This window comes from Elephantulus edwardii, unplaced genomic scaffold, assembly GCF_000299155.1.
Source record: "Elephantulus edwardii isolate Elephantulus edwardi_28Jun2011 unplaced genomic scaffold, EleEdw1.0 scaffold00115, whole genome shotgun sequence".
NCBI lineage: Eukaryota > Metazoa > Chordata > Mammalia > Macroscelidea > Macroscelididae > Elephantulus > Elephantulus edwardii.
Genome location: NW_006399865.1, coordinates 8335703 through 8354717, shown reverse-complemented (window position 1 = coordinate 8354717; position 19015 = coordinate 8335703). Strand labels below are relative to the sequence as shown.

Genomic DNA, 19015 nt, shown 5'->3' with positions numbered 1-19015 from the left:
ATAATGCTAGTGTTAAAAACAACTAACTTCTATCTGTTGGACTGCCCGGAGAACAAATGAATCTTTTAGAGAGAGGACGTTTCTTGAAGGGAAGGGCGGTGAAACTTTAGGCATGTTATCAGGAGGAGGTCAGTCCTTGGAGAGGGACATCATGCTGGAAAAGACAGAGGGTCAAAGAAAGAGAGGGAGACCCCCCCAACAAGATGGATTGACACAGTGACCGTGACACTGGGCTGGAGCCTGTTAGAGATGGGGAAGATGGCGCAGAAGAGGGTAAGGTTTCTGTTTTTCCTGAGGTCACTATGAGTCCCACCTGACCTGACAGCAGCTGACAATATCAATTTGTGTAGGCTGAATGCTTACAATGGCCAGGCAATGCTGTAAGCCTTTTCTTGTATTAACTAATTCAAGCCGCTCTCAACACCCCTCTGATTTACTATCACGAGCCTCCTTTGCACAATTACAAAATGGAAACGCTGAGATGTTTCATCATTTTCTGCAATTCCCACATCCAAGCATGACAGAAGCAGTCCAGATTCTGGAGCCTTTGGTACTAAAATTGCACGTGTGCTGATTTTCAGTCTAGAGGGGAGGGGGTGAAAAAAGTCTCCATAGATGCACAGCTCACTGGATCATTCTCTGGGAGTGGCTGGTGGCTTTGAACTGCTGACTTTACAGTTAGGAGCCAAACGCTTAAGCCTTGTGCCACCAGGGGTCTCTCGAAGACATGAGAGCCTCCCCAGAGGTTGAATTTGAAGAGAGGTTGACTGTCAGTGAAAGCCCCTGCAGCCCTCCACATTTATGAAGGCATTTGTAGAAGAGCCTGGGGGAACAGAAAGCAATTTCGCACTGCTGGGTTCTTGTGTCCTGGGAAAGGATGCCAGTAATTGGAAAACACAATGGGGACTACAAGAAAATGCTTTCTGGAAGCAGGGCAAAGTAAAAGCAAAGCGTGGCTCCTGGCAGCTGGGACTCGACTGAACTGAGGGCTCATCATTGCTCATAACTCACAATGCTATGATTTCAGGTGATGAATATTGTAGGGGAAATGAATGGATTTTTAATTCACTCCCCAGAGAACTTGATATGGTTCCTCTGCAAAAAAATTGCCAAAAATCATCCAATTTGAACTTTGCCCCCCCCGCCCCCCCTGAAGCTATGAACGGACAAACAAGAAACTTGACTATTAAAACAGTAAAGGGTTCGTCCCAGAAATTGTATGTAAGCAACCTGTCTCCTATGTTTGGGTCACTCAATTTTCTTCTGAGTGTCAGGAAGAGCAGCTCAGGCTTTGAAGGGAACTTGAAGTCCATGGGGAAGCCTAGGAGGGTGCAAACAGCTCCAGGGTTGGGAGTTTGACTCCACCCAGGGACACCTTGGAGAAAAGACCTGATGATTTGCAAATAAACAGACACAGCCTTAAAAAATATAAGGAACACAGTTTTCCTCTGCTACACACTGGTCACTATAAGGCAGAGTTGGCTGGACAGAAGTTTGAAAAGTGTATAAATTCAGGCCCTTTCAGTGCCAGTGCAGAGCTTGAAAATCTCCTAGGCCAAGTTCCCAGCGCCCCCTGCTGGCATAGGTACCCTAATGTTATCGTTAGGTGCGGTCAAATGGACTTTTATTTCTAATGTACAACAGAATGAAACGCAGTCAACCATGCCCCCTTCTCGCAATCTCTGCTCTGCCCACTGTTGTCGCTGTGTCAGTCCACCATCTTGAGGGTCTTCCTCTCTTTCACCGACCTTCTTCTACTTTTCCAAGTACAGTGTCTTTCTCCAGGCACTGGTCTTTCCTGATAACATGCTCAAAGTGTGAGCTGAAATATCATCAACCCAGCTTCTAAACAGCTCTCTGGCTGCACTTCCAACACACATTTGTTTGTTCTTTTGTCAGTCCATAGTATATGGACTCACCACCACCACCATATGCAAAGGAATCAATTCTTCAGTCTTCCTTATTAGTTATCCAACTTCCACATGCATATGAAGCAATTTAAAATACTTTAGGTAATTTAATACTTTAAATAATTTAAAATGACTGGGGGCTGGCACACCTTAGTCTTTAAACTAACATCCTTGCTCCTTATCACTTTGGAAAGGTCCTTGGCATCAGCTTTTTCCCAATTCAAGACAGCTTTTGATTTCTTGACTGCTGCTACCATGGATGTTGGTTGCAGAGCCAAGTAAAATGAACTCCTTAAAAACTTCATTCTTGGCGAGCTCTGGTGGCCTAGTGGCAAGAAGCTGCACTGCAACCCCAGAAATAAGCGGTTCACATCCACCAGATGCTTTACTGTAGAAGGAGGGAAAATCTCCTCCTGTACCAGTCAAATCTGATTTGATGGTACACACATAATAATAATAATAATAATAAAAAAAATTTAAAAACCTTCATTCTTTTCTCTATTTATCACTATGCTGCTTATTGGTCTAATTGTAGACATCTTCTTTTCTTTATGTTGAAGTGTAATCCACAATGAAGGCTTTGACCTTCTTCAGTAAGTTCTTTTCCCTTTCAGTGAGCAAGACTGTATCACTTGTGTGTCACAGGTTGCTGATGAGTTGTCCTCCAATCCTGATACCTTTTACATAGTGCAGTTTCTCTGATTATTTGCTCAGCATAGAGAATGAATTGCTATGGGCTATGGAGAAATGATACAACCCTGACGCACACTGCCATTTGTGCTCACTAATGCGTAGGAGTCAGGAGGGACTGGTCCTTCGAGAGGGACATCATGTTTGGCAGAGTGAAGGGCAGGAGAGGAAGACGTTCGATGAGATGGATCGATTCTGTGACTGGAGTGGTGGGAATAAGTGCATTTGGGATGGCTAGGTTGGCACAGGATATAGAACAGCGTTTAGAGCTCTTATACATAGGGTCGCGATGAGTCGCAAGCGACTCTATGGCACATAACAACAACAACAAAAGTGCCTAGGATGTCTCTATGCATTCAATTTCATTTTTTACAATGAATCATAGTCTGTATGTTTCACATTCCAATTATGATGTGATGCTTGCAGCCAATTCTCCTCATTTTGAACGATGCCACATCAGCAAATGCAGGTCTTTCGTTGACCGATCCACATCATCGAGGTAGACGCTACTTTGAGGAAGTAATTCTTCCCTGGTCACATTTTGAGGGCCTTCCAAGCTGAGGGACTCCTCATCTGACCCCATTCAGAAGCACCTCGTCAGACTTGCCTCCCAGTCTGGAAGCTCTTCTGAAATCTGCCCCCACCCCCCCATGGATGACCCTGCTGGTATTTGACATTCTGGTGACATAGCTTCCAACATCACAGCAACCCACAGAGCCACCACAGTACCATGAACTAACAGATGGCTGATTACCCTTAAAGACATCTTCATTCAGAGTGATGCTATTCCAGATAATTTCATAGCCAGGTAAGTGCGGTGACTGCTGTGTTGGCTGGCCAACCTCTCAAACACCAACTCTGACCTCTAGCAGTAAAGGGGCTGGGCCATATGAACAATCACTGGACAGGGACTGCATACTCTTGTGTGAGGCAGCTCCTCTCTGCTGATGGGAGAACTCAACTGGTGCGCACATGTGGCCATGGGGTGGGGGTGGGGATTTATGCGGAAGAGATAAGTGCTCTGAGTAGGGAAATGAGGCTGGAGGTAAGAGGACATAGCATGTCCAGGCTGCTGGAGGAGGTGCAGCGAGGAGGGGACGTATGGGAGAGGCTCAGGGCCTATGAGGGAGGAAGCTGGACAGGCCTCCAGGGGCAGTGATCTTGTGAAACTTGTGACTTAAGGGTCAAGGGATACCACGAAAGTGGTTCAAACAGGAGAGTGTCATCACTCAGATATTTAGTGATTCAGACCAATGGTCAAGTAGAAGAGGACGCGTTGTCAGGGGGAGCTTCTGTGAGGCTGTTGCAATGACAGCTTGGAGGGGAAGGAGAAGCCCACAACATCATCACGTCATCTCCCACATCCTGCTCATGCCGGCCAAGTCCACAGTCGTTTCGTTGAGGGTGGCACCCTCAAACAGATGGCATGTTCTGAGTTGGCTGTTCACTGAGCATCCTGTCGGTGCACGTAGCTGTTGAGTCACCTGGCTGTTCCTGCAATGCCTCCCTGGTCCCTGAGCATGTGCGTTTGGGTTAACGAATCAATCAAGGCCAAAATCATTTCACCCTGCTAGATCCAGCTCTTAATGTTCTTACGTTTTCCCTTCCTTCTTTCCTTCCTTCTTCAAGAGAGCCACAAATGATTTTTCAAATTTTTAATTTTTCAAAGTTTCATGAATTTTCTAGTATATAAAAGGAAGAAGATGGAGGACAGGACATTGGCACCCCATCAACAACCTCCCTGAGGATTGAAATCCCTAATTCCACCCCCTTCCCCAAGTATCAACTCAGCTACTTACTGATCCAGTCAGCTCCCCTGCATCCTGTTTGTGTCCCTTTTAACGTGCCCAGACTCGTGAGGCCACGCTGAAGTTCCGAAAACATGGTTGCATGTTTCCTTAAAGCGCTGTGTCCAAAATAGAGTTGGGCGCATCTGAAGTGTTTTTCGTGGATCTCTGCTGCCACCTAGTGACCAATGCATTTCTTTTACGAATAACCAAAGCAAAGGGGCTGCCAGGATTCCATTCAAGCGGAGGCTGTTTGTAAACCTTCACAGAGAAGTAGCCAGCCACAGCTTTTTCCGTGGGGCAGCTGGTGAGTTCGAATCACCAACTTTGAGGTTAGCAGGAAGAGTTTTTACCACTATACCTCTTTTAGGAGCTTCCCAAGTAATTGCCCTTTAGGAGTTCCTGGGTGATACCAATGGTTAACGTGCTTGTGTGCTGCTACCTGAAGGGTTCCAGAGGCAACTTGGAAGGAAGGTCTGGCGGTCTACTTCCCAAAAAAAGTCAGTCATTGGAAACTTGGGGAAGTGGAACTCGGTGGAGCACAAGTGTCTTCTGATAGGTCAGAGGTGGCTCAGTGACAACTGGGTCAAAACGAAGGCACACTAGACTCATAACCTTTTCAAACCAAACCCACGGCCACCACGTGGATTCCAAGTCACACGATTCTCAGTTGTTGTTGGGTGCTGTGGCTGGTTCCCCCCTGCACAATGGAGCCATCCTCACAATCTCCACCGAGCTTAAGCTCATTGCTGCCTTCACCTCAATCCAGCCCCTGGAGGGTCATCCTCTGATTCACTGTTTAGTACCTGTAAGGAAGGGAGCGACCCAAGTCTCCAGCAAAGGAGCTGAGGGGAGTGTGAGTTATTTTAGGACAATGTAAAATGTGCCACCAAGTCTCACAGCCGCTATGTAAGTAGGCCGCAGTTGCCTGAGCGATACTTCTCTGTTTTGTCTAGACCACTCTCACCTCCAGGAACTGGCACTCTGTGGGCCACACAGGAAGTTTGACGAAGAACGTTGCGAATGTGTCTGTAAAGCGCCGTGTCCCCAAGATCTCATCCAGCACCCAGAAAACTGCAGCTGCTTTGAGTGCAGAGAAAGTCTGGAGAGCTGCTGCCTGAAGCAGAAGATCTTTCACCCAGACACCTGCCGGGGAATCTCCTTTCCAATTTCCCCTTGACTCTGCCCATCCACGTTGAATGTAAATATCATTATTTTTTTAGTGGGGTTTTTTAAAGAGTAGTGAAATAGAGACTTGGCAACTAGCAACTAAATGAGAACACACAGAGTACTGATTAGTTGGGAAGGCCAGTGAGTCTTGACTGCTACTGTTCGAAGTCCCTGGCTGATGTGAATGAGAAGTTGGCGGTTCAGGTCCACCTAGAGATGCTTCAGAAGAAAGGGTTGGTGGTCTGCTTCTGAAGACCTCAGCCACTGGAGCACAATTCTACTCTGATCCATACGAGCTTGCAACTTAACAGCAAGTGGTTGACTTGCATCCCTGATTCATAAGTCTTAAGTAAAACCTAAATCGATGGAGTGAAAGTATTCTTTCAGAGGGAGGTTTCAGAGCAGCACACACTTTGGCTGCCTCTCTCTCACTACGTCTGCACGCATACGTATACAGTTTGACTTTAATGAGAAGGGCGTCACTGGATTTGCATGATGAAAACATGATTGATGAATAGAACACTTGGAGTTTGCTGATCAGGCTGTGAGAGATTTTTGATTCATTTGGTATTCCAAGTTTTGAAATGCCATCTGGAAAATTGAGGCTTTGGTGGCCTAGTGGATAAGGAGTTGTACCACCAACAAGAAGGCAGGCGGTTCAAATCCACTAGCTGCTGGTGGCAGAGAGTTGGGGAATGTCCTCCTCTGTGATTCACAGCCGCTGAAAACCTGCTGAAGGGTCAGCTACGAGTCAGTTCTGACTTGATGGCAGAGAGAATCTAGGAATTTGTCTTCAGAAACGTAAAAATCAGTAGGGAAAAAAAAAATCTTAAATCAGGATAGAGTTGTACCTTTGAATTCTGAGTTCTTGTTTCTTTCCTTTTGTAGCAGCTGTGAGGACAACTTCACCTTTCTTGCCGGAACACGTGTAAATGGAAAACTATTATGTGCAAGGCTGTCATTTTGCTGAGGGAAAAGGTGTCTGCAGGCTCAGAAGTGGAAAACATCCTTGATCCAGTTTTTGCTCTCAAGTTTCCCACCCCTGCCATTGTAAACAGTATGCTGCTTGGCCAAGTCACTGACTTTGGTTTATTCCCAGTGTTGGGGCGGGGGGGGCATCCATCTTCCATAGTATTGGGGTGAATTCAGAGCAATCTGCCATCAAACACTGACTTAAGGATTCCCTGGTTCCTGACATGCATCTTCTAACTGAAAAAGCTCATACACCCCAAGAAATAGAGAACAGACATGTTGTGTTACTGGTTTGGTTTGGTGACTGGAAATGGTCTGATTAACCCAGAGTGACAGGTGTCATGAGATCCATTCAAGCACAGGAGGAAATCTGGTTAGCCTTCTAGTCCTTTGTTAATTGCAGCTTTCTTGTGAATTACTATGATTCTCTTTGGTAGGTAATTTGACTTGTAAAATCAACACTGACTTTCTGATTACGCCCAAACCTGTAGCTTTCAAATTTACAATGATTCGTATTTAAGTGTATTTAAGGAAAATAAACATCATGCAGGCAGAAATGATTTTTGTTTTCCCAGTGTGATTTGAGTGAAAGTTTACAGAGCCAACTGGCTTTCCTTCCGTTCAACAGTTGAGACTCGATTGTTTCATGATACCAATTGCAAACCCCACAGTGTCACAGTACTCTGTTCCACTTCCTTCCTGTAAGGCCATAAATGCCTCTGTGTCATCTTACATGCTTCTGACTGAAATCTTAGGCTAAAGAGAGGAGAAAAAAACTTTAAAGAGAAAAGAATGTTGGTGTTGGGGGGCGTGGGGACAGAGGTACAGATGACAAAAGGCAACCTTGATTTTGGCAAAATTCTTGGGAGTTTGATGCTCCAAACCTGAGAGTAGGTGATGAAACTTGACTCAGTCCCTAGCTCCCAATGCAAGAGAAGCCCTTGCCACCCCTCCCCCAGTCTCATCCCATCTCAACCTCTTTATGGTCACATGATTTTCTCTGTTCCACAGCTGCCCTGAAAAGACAAGCAAGCCTTTTGTCTTGGCTTATTGTTTTCCTCCCTCTACCCTATCCATGAGAGCAGCAAGGCAAATAACTTGAACATTTAGCAGCCAGGCAAGTAACTAACAACACAAAAAAAAAGTATATGCCCCTTTCATGGCATCTTGCATACTTGGTGGTGGTTGTTAAGTGCTATTGGGTACAACCCACAGATCTGAACTCTGCCCCATTCTGTGCCATCCTTATCATCCCTGACACATTTGAGCCCACTGCTGCAGTCACTATGTCAACTCATCTCATTGAGGGTCATCCTCTTTGCTGACCCTCCACCTGTCCAAGCATGATGTCCCTTTACAAGGACATCTCATAACAACCTGCCTGAAGTATGTGAGACAAAGTTTCACCATCGCTGCCTCCAAGGAACACTCTGGCTGTACCTTCTCCAAGACATATCTGTTTGTTCTTTTTGGCAATCCATTCAGCACTCTTCTCCAACATCACCACTCAAAGGCATTGATTCTTCTACTGTCATCCTTCTCCATTGCCCAGCTCTCAGACACATAGCAGGTGATATGAAAGACTGTGGCTTAAACTAGGTGTTACTTTAGTCTTTAAACTGACAACATTGCTCTTCAGGACTTTGGAGAGATCCTTGACAGTAGACTTGGCTGGTGCTATATGTTTCCTGATCTCCAGACTGCTGGTACCAAGGTTTTTGATTGTGGATCCAAGCAAGATGCATAGTTAGAGAGGTCATTAATCACACACACACACACACACACACACACACACACACACACACACACACCATGCATTCAATAGCCAGTTGCTTTTAAGTTAACTCAGACTCAAGGCGACACCATATGTGTCAAGAGTAGAACTGTGCTCTATGGGGTTTTCAATGATTGGGGTTTATAAACTAGGTTTCCAGGCCTTTCTTCCGTGGTGTTCCTGGGTGGATTTGAACACCCAACCACTCAGTTAGTTACCAGATGCATACCTTAACCCAAGAACATCACAGCTCCTACATAGTGACTAATAGTTGTTTAGAATATGAGATGAAAATTAGATTTAAAAATGTGAGAAGCCCCAAAAGGTCCAAACAAACCCAAGTACAGGGTAGGTGTGATGCTCCTGATTATGTAAGCCACAGGAGAAGGCATTTGATAACAAGACAACCAAACTACATCTACAGCAGCAGAATGGAGGGGGCTCTAGTGGCCTAGTGGGTAAGGAACTGCACTGCCAATCTAAAGGCAAGTGGTTTGGATCCATCAGCTGTTCTGCAGGAGAAAGATTGGCAATCCACTCCTGTGCAATTTATAGCCTCTGAAAACCTGTGGAGGGTCAGCTATGAGTTACTTCTGACTCGATGGCACACAACAACAACTATAACAGCACAGCTGAGTGGTGGAAGGTTGTGCAAGACATTGTTCAAGCTCTGGAAAATTACTTGCACATCTGAATAACTTGGATATCTTGACTCTAGGAAGGCATTTCATTAGTTTCCTTTCCCAAGAGATCAAAAAGTAGTCTGCCATTTTCTCATGGAGATGGATCATGTTAAAACAAGGCTTGATAAACAACGGTCCACGGGACTGCTTTTGGCAATGAAATGTTGCTGGAGCACATCCAGGCTCACTTGTTACTCACCTGGTTCTTGAAAGGATCTTGCTCTTACCACAGAGCGACATCACAGAGTCAGCTTCAAGTAGAAACGATGGAGGCTGATGGAAGGACAGAGATGGTCCACTCTCGGATGGAAAAATTACTTCACTTTCAGACAACGAGGAAGAACACGTTTTGGACAGCCAGACCAGGAACTAAAATTTACAAAAACATAATTGGTTCAAAGACGTTATCCCCCAAGGGAGCCAAGGATGAAATACATAGAAGTGGGAACTTGGCAGGCATAGGTGGATAACCCGTAAGTGTGGTTACATGATTGCTTAATGGTAATCGCTTTTCTTCTATTACAGGATACTCACAGGCAGGTTTTTGGGTAACTGCTATAAAAGTGCTTCCTCAATCTTGTCTGTTTCTGGGGGTCCGTAGTAAAGATTCATCAGTAATGTACACCAAGGAAGATTCTTAGAGCATAAGCTATTGCGTCTTGTAGCTGTTTAACTATAGTGGAAAGACCCTTTGGGTATGGATTGTGCTATCCAGTGTCTGCTAACCCTCAAGGAAAGACTCCATTCAATGTCCTCTTTAGGGTTTAGGAAAACTTCCAGGTGAGAAGTAAGAAAAGCAGCTTTCAAGCCCAGCATAGAGTCTAGACTCAGGTCAAGCCTTTAAAATGGAGGGAAGACTCTGCTTTACAGTCTACTCTGCCTGCACACATGGTTTACACTCGCCTCTCATTTTTAACTCTCAGCCGGGCTTTGGTGAACAACAGCCCATGGGCCTGTTTTTGTAAATAAAGCTTCGTTGTTTGGGAACACCGTGACACTCATTCATGGATCAGTCAATTCTTGAAATGACCTTGCTTCCAATCACTACACAAACACAAGGCTTGTTTTTCTACTTAAATGCTGGCAGCCAGACATACGCTTTCCCTCTAAACTCCCGGTATTTTGCTGGTATATTTCTTGTATGGCAGGCAACTCATCTCAGCTTCTACCATAGAGATTTACATAGAGTACCAGACTGGTTTCCTTGGGGCTTGTACAGTTCCTTCCAGATTTGCCTTGCAAGTGACTGGCACATAAATAGCAGGTTCTCAATACGTATCTGTAGCCTTGCCACTCCAGAGTGATCCAAAGGAGTTAATTTTCTTATGAATTTGCGAAGAGCTGAATTTCAAGTGAAGGTGATTCCATATTTATAAGGCCATTGTATTCTACCGTGGATTTTGATTGCCCTCATATTTTATTCATCAGAACGCGATGCCTCTCAGTGTTTGATTCTAATTGTGGAGGTCACTAAGAAAAATCTCTAAAGTTTGCATACTTAGGCACAAGGCTATAATTAGAATTATTCCCAAATTGCGATCTTCATCTAAGCTGCTACAACTTTCCTTGGCCTTTTAGAAAATAGTGTGAACAGGAGACCTTTGCTTAAGGTTTCACTGACTATGAATGGAGTCTTGTGAGATAGGAAACTCTTGAGAGGTGGAATCATACTTCATTTCCCGCTTGGTGGCTGGGCCAGAGGAGGATGCCTAACGGATGCCCAGTGGTGCAGGCGTGGTTGGCACCCGCTGATACGGCCTCCTCGCCCTCTCACCCTCTCTCCCCAAGGACTCCACAACAGTGTGCCTTTGTAGATATCTGTAAAGACCAGCCCATTGTGTAGTATTCAAAACACAAAGCAGCTGTTAAGAAAAGTGGATCTCTTTTCACTATTGGTAAAAGGTACAGAGAAAGCTAGGGAGGGCAAAAAGCTTTTTACAAGACAGGGACTAGGTTTAATAGAAAAAAATTATTAGTTTCTCTAAGATCCTCACCACTGGACCAATAAACAACATCTTGATAAATGGAGGATAAAAGATTGACATTACCAAGGATTTGATTTTACTTGGATTTCCAATCAGCACCCATGGAAGCAGCAGTCAAGAAACCAAAAGACATACTGTCTTGGGCAAATCTGCTGTCGAGGACCTCTTTAAAGTGCTAAAGAGTAAGATGTCAGATTAAAGACTAAGGTGCACCTGGCCCAAGCCATAATATTTTCAATTGTTTCATACGCATGTGAGAGTTGGGGCGTGACTAAGGAAGATTGGAAGAAGAGTTTATGCCTTTGAATTGTGATGTTTGTCAAGATTATTGAATATACCTTGCACTGCCAGAAGAAGAAATTTATCTCAGAAGGGGTGCAGCCAGAGTGTTCCTTAGAAGCAAGGATGGTGAAACTCCGTCTCACATACTTCGAGCATGTTATCTGAAGGGTCCAGTCCTTTGAGAAGGACATTATGCTTGGAAAAGTAAAAGGTCAGCAGAAGAGAAGATTCTCAATAAGATGAGCTGACACTGTGACAGCAACAATAATTTTAAGCACAACAGACAGACTTTGTGAGGATGGTACAGGAATAGGCAGGGTTTTATTCGGTTGTACATCGGGTCACCATGAGTCGGAGCTTGAGGGCACCTAACAGCAGCAACACTTGAAAATCTTTGGAGTATCCGCACCTGTCATTTGACTGGGCATACATCAAAGGTTTGATTAGTAATTCTTGGTTAGTACCTTTTGACTAGTAGTCAAGCACTTAATTGTTGGCGCCACCTGAGGACTCCAATACAGTGTGTCTATTTCGACTTGAGTCTCACTCATTAACATTAGCTCATTGTTGTATGCATCTAGTCGGATTCAACTCATAGCTGACCTTCTAGCAGGTTTTCAGAGGTTGTAAATCACACGGGAGGAGACTGCTCATCTTTCGTCCATGAGTAGCTGATTAATACACAACCTGCAACCGAATTGCCTTTAATTATGACACAGTCTGTATTTCTATAATAAACATGCCACGTAATATTTTCCATAATTTTTTTTAGTTCTGAGAGTCAGAATCGACTCAAAGGCAGTCAGTTTGGTTTTGTTGGCTTAATATGATTTAATATGGAGTGCAGGAGGTCTAGTACTAAGGAGTTGTGCTGTCGACCAAAGGCAGGCAGTGTGAATCCATCTGCTGCTTCGCGGGAGAAAGATGGGCTATCTACAATCTCCTCTCGTTGAGATTTACAAGCTCTGAAAGAAAATTCCTTGGATGGTCATCAAACCATAGATTCTACCCCCACTCTCCAGCACTGTTGTTGTTGTGTACAGACCTATAGCTGAGCCTCCAGCAGATTTTCAAGGCAGTGAATCACATGGGAAGAAGTTGCCCATCCTTCTGCGGAGCAGCTGGTGGATTTGAACTATGTGCTTTTGAGTTGACAACACAACTCCTTGTCACTAGGTCAAAATTTAAGACATCCAGTTAAACGCAAATTTAAGATAAAAAAACGAATAATTTTTTTGTAAAGCATGTTGCATGCATTATTTGGGATGCAATTATGCATTTTAAAGTGTTTTGCTTATTTGAAATGTAAATGTCAGATTGTTTTGTTTTTCATTTGTGTATTTATATTTCCTAAATCTGGCAATTTTACTAGAGTGGTAAAAACCAGCATGGCTGTGCTGTGACAGAAGTAATCACAAACTCTGGCTGTTTTCCCACACAAGAATCTCTTCAGCCGGTAGGAAGTAGAGAATGCTCAGGTTCTTGAAAGGAGACGCTGTAACCAGGCAACCGCGCAGCGAACGCACTGGACCACGAGGGACATTTGGATAGCTCGCGTTGCATTTTGGGAGTAGTAGTTTTCTAAGTTCAGAGTTGCCTCCACTCAAGGGCCACCGGACTCCAACTCCCGGCAGCGCTAGAGGGCTCTTTATAGCACTTAGAGCTGACTAACTTAACCCTCTGAAAGACTGAGTGCTGGCAGGCTAGCATTGTAAGACAGCAGGGCTGTTGCCGAGAGTTCGAGCGTCAGTAATTCCTCTAAAAGGTTAAATCGAAGACTCTGGCTCCGATGCTGAGAAAATAGGTCTTCCAGAACGCCGCGGAGACGCTCGCTAGCGTAGTGACGTTACGATACTTTGTGATTGGCTGGGGCGGGTCCCCGCTGCAGCCGCGGGAGGTCCGGACGCCAGCGGCCATGGGACTGTGGGTGAGTACGCGCGCGTCTGGCGGGGACGAGCCGGCCGGACTTGGGATCCGGAAGTCGGCTTGGAAGATACCAGGTGTTGAGCTGGGCTGAGAGTGGGTGTAGACGGCGGCTCTGGGGCAGTGTCCCCGAGGTTACCGCCGGCCTGCCTCCTTCCTCCCTTTGGGCCTGACTTGCCTCCGGCGGGTCGCTGCGGCCAGGAACCGAGGCCCGGCTGGTGCCTCAGCGAGTGATGTCCCGGCAGCGCCCCCGGGACAGTGGAGGGACCATCGACTTGACCCCTGCCCCACCGGACCTGCCCGATGCCCCTGGGGAGACTGCGGCTTTTGACCGCATCCAGGGGCTCCATGGCCCCAGGAGTGACTTTAACTACCGTCTCGCACCTGACAACTTAGTGGCTGGGTGGAGACTTCTGGCAGATTGTGAAACTTGTCTGGCGTCACGTTCGTAAAGTAAGGGCTCTAAGAGTTAGATCTCCAGCTTTCAGACCCGCGATTCTGTCCTGGAGCCTCAGATGACTTCTTTACGCCCCTGGAGTTGTTTAGGAGTGCTCAGGCTGACTTGTACCAGAACGCCGCCAAGAACGTTTTCCCTGATTTCATTTGGCTCTTTACTCGCTGCTTTCATTATCACTCATCTTTTTTAATTGAATAGAACTGGAAGTTCAGGTTCAGGCGCTAAAACCTCAGTGAGAAGATGTCAGTTGAGCTACTTAAAAGCCGGCGCCTTGCGAATTTGAACATTGCCCTTTCCAGTTTGCTGATGCTGACTTTTGATTAGTCCATCCAGTTCAGTCAGCGTAGATTGTGACTGCTGAGAACGTGTTTTAAAATGCAGAGCTGGATTTCTAGGTGTGGAATCGTTAAGACCAAGTTGGCATGCTTTTTATGGGTGTGTGAGGAGTTAGGAAACTCAGCTTTCAGAGGACTTTCCTTTTGTGTAAAAGTTTCTGGAGCTGTGGAATTCTCTCTTGCAAAGTTGACGATTTTCACTGGATTGCTTAAGCTGTTTTACCTTGAAAGTCTAAGAAGCCGTGTGGAGTGGATATTTCACATTGATTCGGATCGAAGGGCAACAGTTCCTATTTTAAATGTAGGAAATTACTCCAGATCCAGCCTGCTTCTTAACTTTTTAACTTTTAAGCCTACTTTTTAACTTTTGTCTTGCAACTCCAAATGAAGCAAAGGACATCTTTTGGATTGGCTGGAATGGGAACTGAAGGAAGAGTTTTTAAAAAAAATATGTTGAGTGGAAGAAAACTTATAACTCATTGTCAAATAAAGTTGTAAAACTGTCAAAAAATATGTTGGGCTTTGTTTGATCATTGCCACTTTTGCATAAGAGACAATGTGGATGTGTGTTACACCTGCTCTGAAAAGTTCTTGCTCCAGGCCTGATTTAATGTAGGCAACAGAGTTTATATGAGCAGAGTTTTATGAGATTAATTGAATCATAAGCATCTGTGATTTCTTTTCCTCTCTTTACCCTCATCCAGCTAGATAAATGTTTCTTGCAAACGTTATTTGTAAGTTAAGGACACAGTGGGGAGTCTGAAGGAAGACAATCGAATATTTCTGTGTATTTGTGACTTCAAGGAGAATGTTGGGTAGACTGGGCAGTAGGGCCACATGTAAGAAGTTGTTGCCATTGAATTCATTCTGACTCATGGGGACCCATGTGAAAGAGTAGAGCTGTCATGTACCAGAAACCTCATGGCTGGTGGCTAAGTGCTTGATTAAAAGTGGGCAAAAATTCTGTAAAGGGCCAGAGGGCAGATGTTATTGCTCTGTGGGTTATGCTGTCTCTGATAAAATACTCTGCCATTGTAGCCCTATAATAGCCATGTTATTGTTAGATGCTTTGGAATAAAATACAACTGATAGCAACCCTGTGAACAACAGACCTGAAACCTGTCCTCTCCTGTGCCATTCTCATCATCTCTGACATACTTGAGCCCATTCCTGCAGTCACTATGTCAATCCATCACACTCTGCGGGTCTTCCTCTTTTTCACTGGTCCTCCACCTTTCCTAGCTTGTCACTTTCCAAGGATTAGCCTCTCCTAGCAACATGCCCAAAGTATGTGAGACGAGCTATTGACATCTCTCCAAGGAGCATTCTGATTTGTGCTCTAATAAAACTTTTCATTATAAAAACAGATGATGGGACAGGACAGTATAACTTTTAACAGTGTAGCAGGTTTGAATCCTGACCTCTTGTTCATTTTGTATAGCAAGTCATCCCGGAAGTTAGGGGTATAAAACAATAGCCACTTTGTCATTTTTCACAATTCTGCCCTCTCTGAGGTTCAGCTGGATAGTTCTCCTGGTCACTAACGACTGCCTTTAGCTAGAGAGTAGACCTAGCTAGAAGTGTTGGAATGCTGAGCCTCTCCCTTGCTCCATGTAGACTCAACCCCCACCCCTCCCATATGCTCTCTCCCCATGGTAGCCGAACGTCTTACATGGTACCATGACTATGGGTGGCCAAAAGTGTGCAGATAGAAGCTTCCAGACTTTTTATAGTCTGAGGACCCAAATTCACACAGTATCAGTTCTCCCACATTCTAGACCAGTGGCTAAGCACTAAAGCCAAAGTAGGGGGCTACATAATGGCATAAATATGTGGAAACCATTCTAAATTCTAGGTGGCCATCAGTGAAACACACTGTGTGCTATCTCTGGCTGAGTGCTCTTGGACAATTCATTAGTCTCACAGAGCTTTATATCTTCTACTTAATGGGAATAATGCCTTTTAATGGGAATAAAAGCTTTGGCTGCCAGTCTGGGGCTCTTTCCAGGCTAGGAAAGGGGAACGGCAGCATTCTGCAAAGGTTTTTGTTTTCTGGCTCCGGGTTGAGACTAGGGTGTGGCTTTCCTCCCAACAAGGTGTGAACTGATTGGATTTGCCCTCATATTTAAAAGGCTTCTGGGGTTTGTGAATATCCTGATTAAAACAGGCTTGGAAGGAGGTGTGCCATCCACTTCCAAAAAAAGCTTGTCTCCAGAAACTATGAACTTGGAGGAAAGTTGTAAGTTTTGTGTTCAAGACTTTTGTTCATAGGGTCGCTATGGGTCATCTATGGCACTTAACAACAACAACAATGCCTTGTAGGGTTTTGCTGGTGCTGCAAACCTCTTATGGAAACCTCTCAACACATAGTGCCTATTGGGTGGTGGTCATTCAACAAGTAGAAGCTGGTAAGTGATGAGAGGAATAGAATTTGAATGAACTGGTTTTGTTAGCCTGATAAATTACATACTGTATTATAGCTTTATTTGACTAATTATGAATAGTAGTATTTTAAGGACAAAATTAAGACATAAGTTGTCTTAATTTTGTCATACAGAGCACTGGTATGTTACATTTTGAACTTAAAAGGTCAGCAGTTCAGATCCTCAAACCACTACGGGAGAAAGATGGGCAGATTCCTCCCATTAAACTTTATAGCCTCAGAAACTTGATGGAGGCTTGCCAGGGGGTAGAATCATCTCAGTTTGGGTTGATTAGCTCATAGTAAGTCCTGACAAAGTCATTGTCCTCAGATAAATGAATGATCAGCTTTGATTAATTTGTCAGGGAAAAGTTACTATTTTCATTAATATGAAAGTAGCATTCATATTGCAAAGTGAAAGTTGGACTGTACCTTGTCCCTGAGTTAAGATCCTGCTTTGCTCTTTTGCAGTTGATCAGAGACTCAGTGTCTCGCCTGTGCTGGTGTGAAGACTGATGTCTGAGCCTTCTCAGTATGGCCTTTAGAGGAGGAGGGTGGCCTGGCCTGCCCACGGCTGCTCTCCCCCACACTAATGCTGGAAGATACTTCATGTGTAGAACTCGGACTCATAACATATGCATGGTGTCTGACTTTTTCTACCCCAACATGGGAGGCGTGGAAAGCCACATTTACCAACTCTCTCAGTGCCTCATCGAAAGAGGGCACAAGGTCATAATAGTCACCCATGCTTATGGGAATCGAAAAGGCATCCGGTACCTCACTAATGGCCTCAAAGTCTATTACTTGCCTCTCAAAGTCATGTACAACCAGTCCACAGCCACGACCCTCTTTCACAGTCTGCCACTGCTCAGGTACATATTTGTTCGGGAGAGAGTCAACATAATCCATTCACATAGCTCGTTTTCCGCCATGGCCCATGATGCTCTCTTCCACGCCAAGACCATGGGGCTGCAAACGGTCTTCACGGACCATTCCCTTTTTGGATTTGCTGATGTCAGCTCGGTGCTTACTAACAAGCTGCTCACTGTGTCTCTTTGCGACACAAACCACATAATCTGTGTCTCATACACCAGTAAGGAGAACACTGTACTCAGAGCAGCACTGAATCCTGAAATAGTGTCTGTCATTCCGAATGCGGTCGACCCTACTGACTTCACTCCAGATCCGTTTAGAAAGCACGAAAGCAGAATTACCATCGTGGTTGTCAGCAGACTGGTTTATAGAAAAGGTAAGGAAACGAGAGCTCCCCTCTCACTGTGTACGGCTCTTTATTCTCATACAGGCTGCCGAATGATTGTGTAGCTTGACTCTTTGCTACATAAGTCTAATGTTGTTTTATAGATCCAAAATGAAATTTTTAGTACGATGCTGGATGCTGGCTTCCACCAACCTTTAACATTAAAATAGTCTTTTTTAAAAAACCCAACAAACACAAAACAGTAATCTCAGACTGTATATTATTTATCAACTTAATATTATTAAATTTTATTATCATGAGTAGGTCAGATCTCTTTAAGAACTTTAGACGTCCTGCACATGGCTCACATTGACAGGGCAGAACTTACCACATAGCTTACTGATTGCAAAGTAAGGCCGTTTCATTGCAGGTATTTTAAGCACTAAGAAAAGCACAAAGATGGAAATAAAAACCACTGTAAATATCTCCTTCAAACTCCCCTAAGGAATATCTAACGCCTAGCTCTCCCGGCTCGTGTGTTTGCACCTTAGTGTTGTGCGGCTATGTGCTTCATTCAGGCCTACAGCAAACATACTGCTAACATAGTATAGCAAGTGAGTGAGCATCAGGGTTAGCTAGTCTGGGTCCAGATCATGGCTCTGCCCTGTTGTGTGAGCAAGAAGAAGTCAGGTCTCAGTTTTCTCATTCATAGAATTGGGGCAGCAGTGGGGATTGTCAAGCTTCAGGGATGGTCCCTGCTCTTGGCCCAGTCCTAACTCATGAGTGCTTGCTGTTGGTATGTGAGTGCTTCTGCAGTGCTGACAGGATGGACTGCCTTCTACAGAAGCCTGAAACAGTCCTCAATGTGCTTTATTCTTTTTTAAATTTTTTTATTTTTTTTTCTAATTTAAATGAACATCTACAGAGATTTTGGAATTCCATTCATTCATTGTTGCACTTTTCTCCCTGCCCACCCCACCTCACCGCCCCCCCAACCCCCGCAATTCACTCTTCTCCTTGAAAAGTAAAAGAAAAACTACTGAGCAGCCTCCATTCTGGACCCCTGTCATGACAATAATACCCAATCATTTATCCCTTTTACATAGTTCTCTCCCTCATCAGTTTCAATGTCTTGTACATCATTCCTCAGAATCTATGTTTTCTTGATGTTGAGCTTCAAACCATATTGAAGATTATAGTACTTGACCTTCTGCAACAAACACTTCCGATCTTTCTCTGTTTCACCTACCAGTGTTATATCATCTGCATAATGCAGGTCATTGATGAATCTTCCTGCAATCCTCATGTCACATTCTTCCTCATAGAGTCTAGTCTCCTGGATTATGTGCGGCCCTCGGGCCAGAAAAGGAAACATAATCTACACAGGAGTTCTACAGGACACGTCACCTTCCCTTGGAGACAGCACA

At 44.6% G+C, this 19015-nt stretch overlaps 2 protein-coding genes across 2 annotated transcripts in view; both read left to right on the top strand.

Annotated features, from left to right (window-relative positions):
* FIGF (c-fos induced growth factor (vascular endothelial growth factor D)) overlaps window positions 1-5567 on the top strand; it is a 39108-nt gene extending 33541 nt beyond the window's left edge. Inside the window, exon 6 of the mRNA XM_006892392.1 lies at window positions 5344-5567. Within this exon, the coding sequence (XP_006892454.1) occupies window positions 5344-5567 (224 nt within the window). The remainder of the gene's footprint in view (window positions 1-5343) is intronic.
* Window positions 5568-16907: 11340 nt separating this feature from the next.
* PIGA (phosphatidylinositol glycan anchor biosynthesis, class A) overlaps window positions 16908-19015 on the top strand; it is a 16954-nt gene continuing 14846 nt past the window's right edge. The window contains exon 1 of the mRNA XM_006892391.1: window positions 16908-17639. Within this exon, the coding sequence (XP_006892453.1) occupies window positions 16925-17639 (715 nt within the window). The 5' untranslated portion in view covers window positions 16908-16924. The remainder of the gene's footprint in view (window positions 17640-19015) is intronic.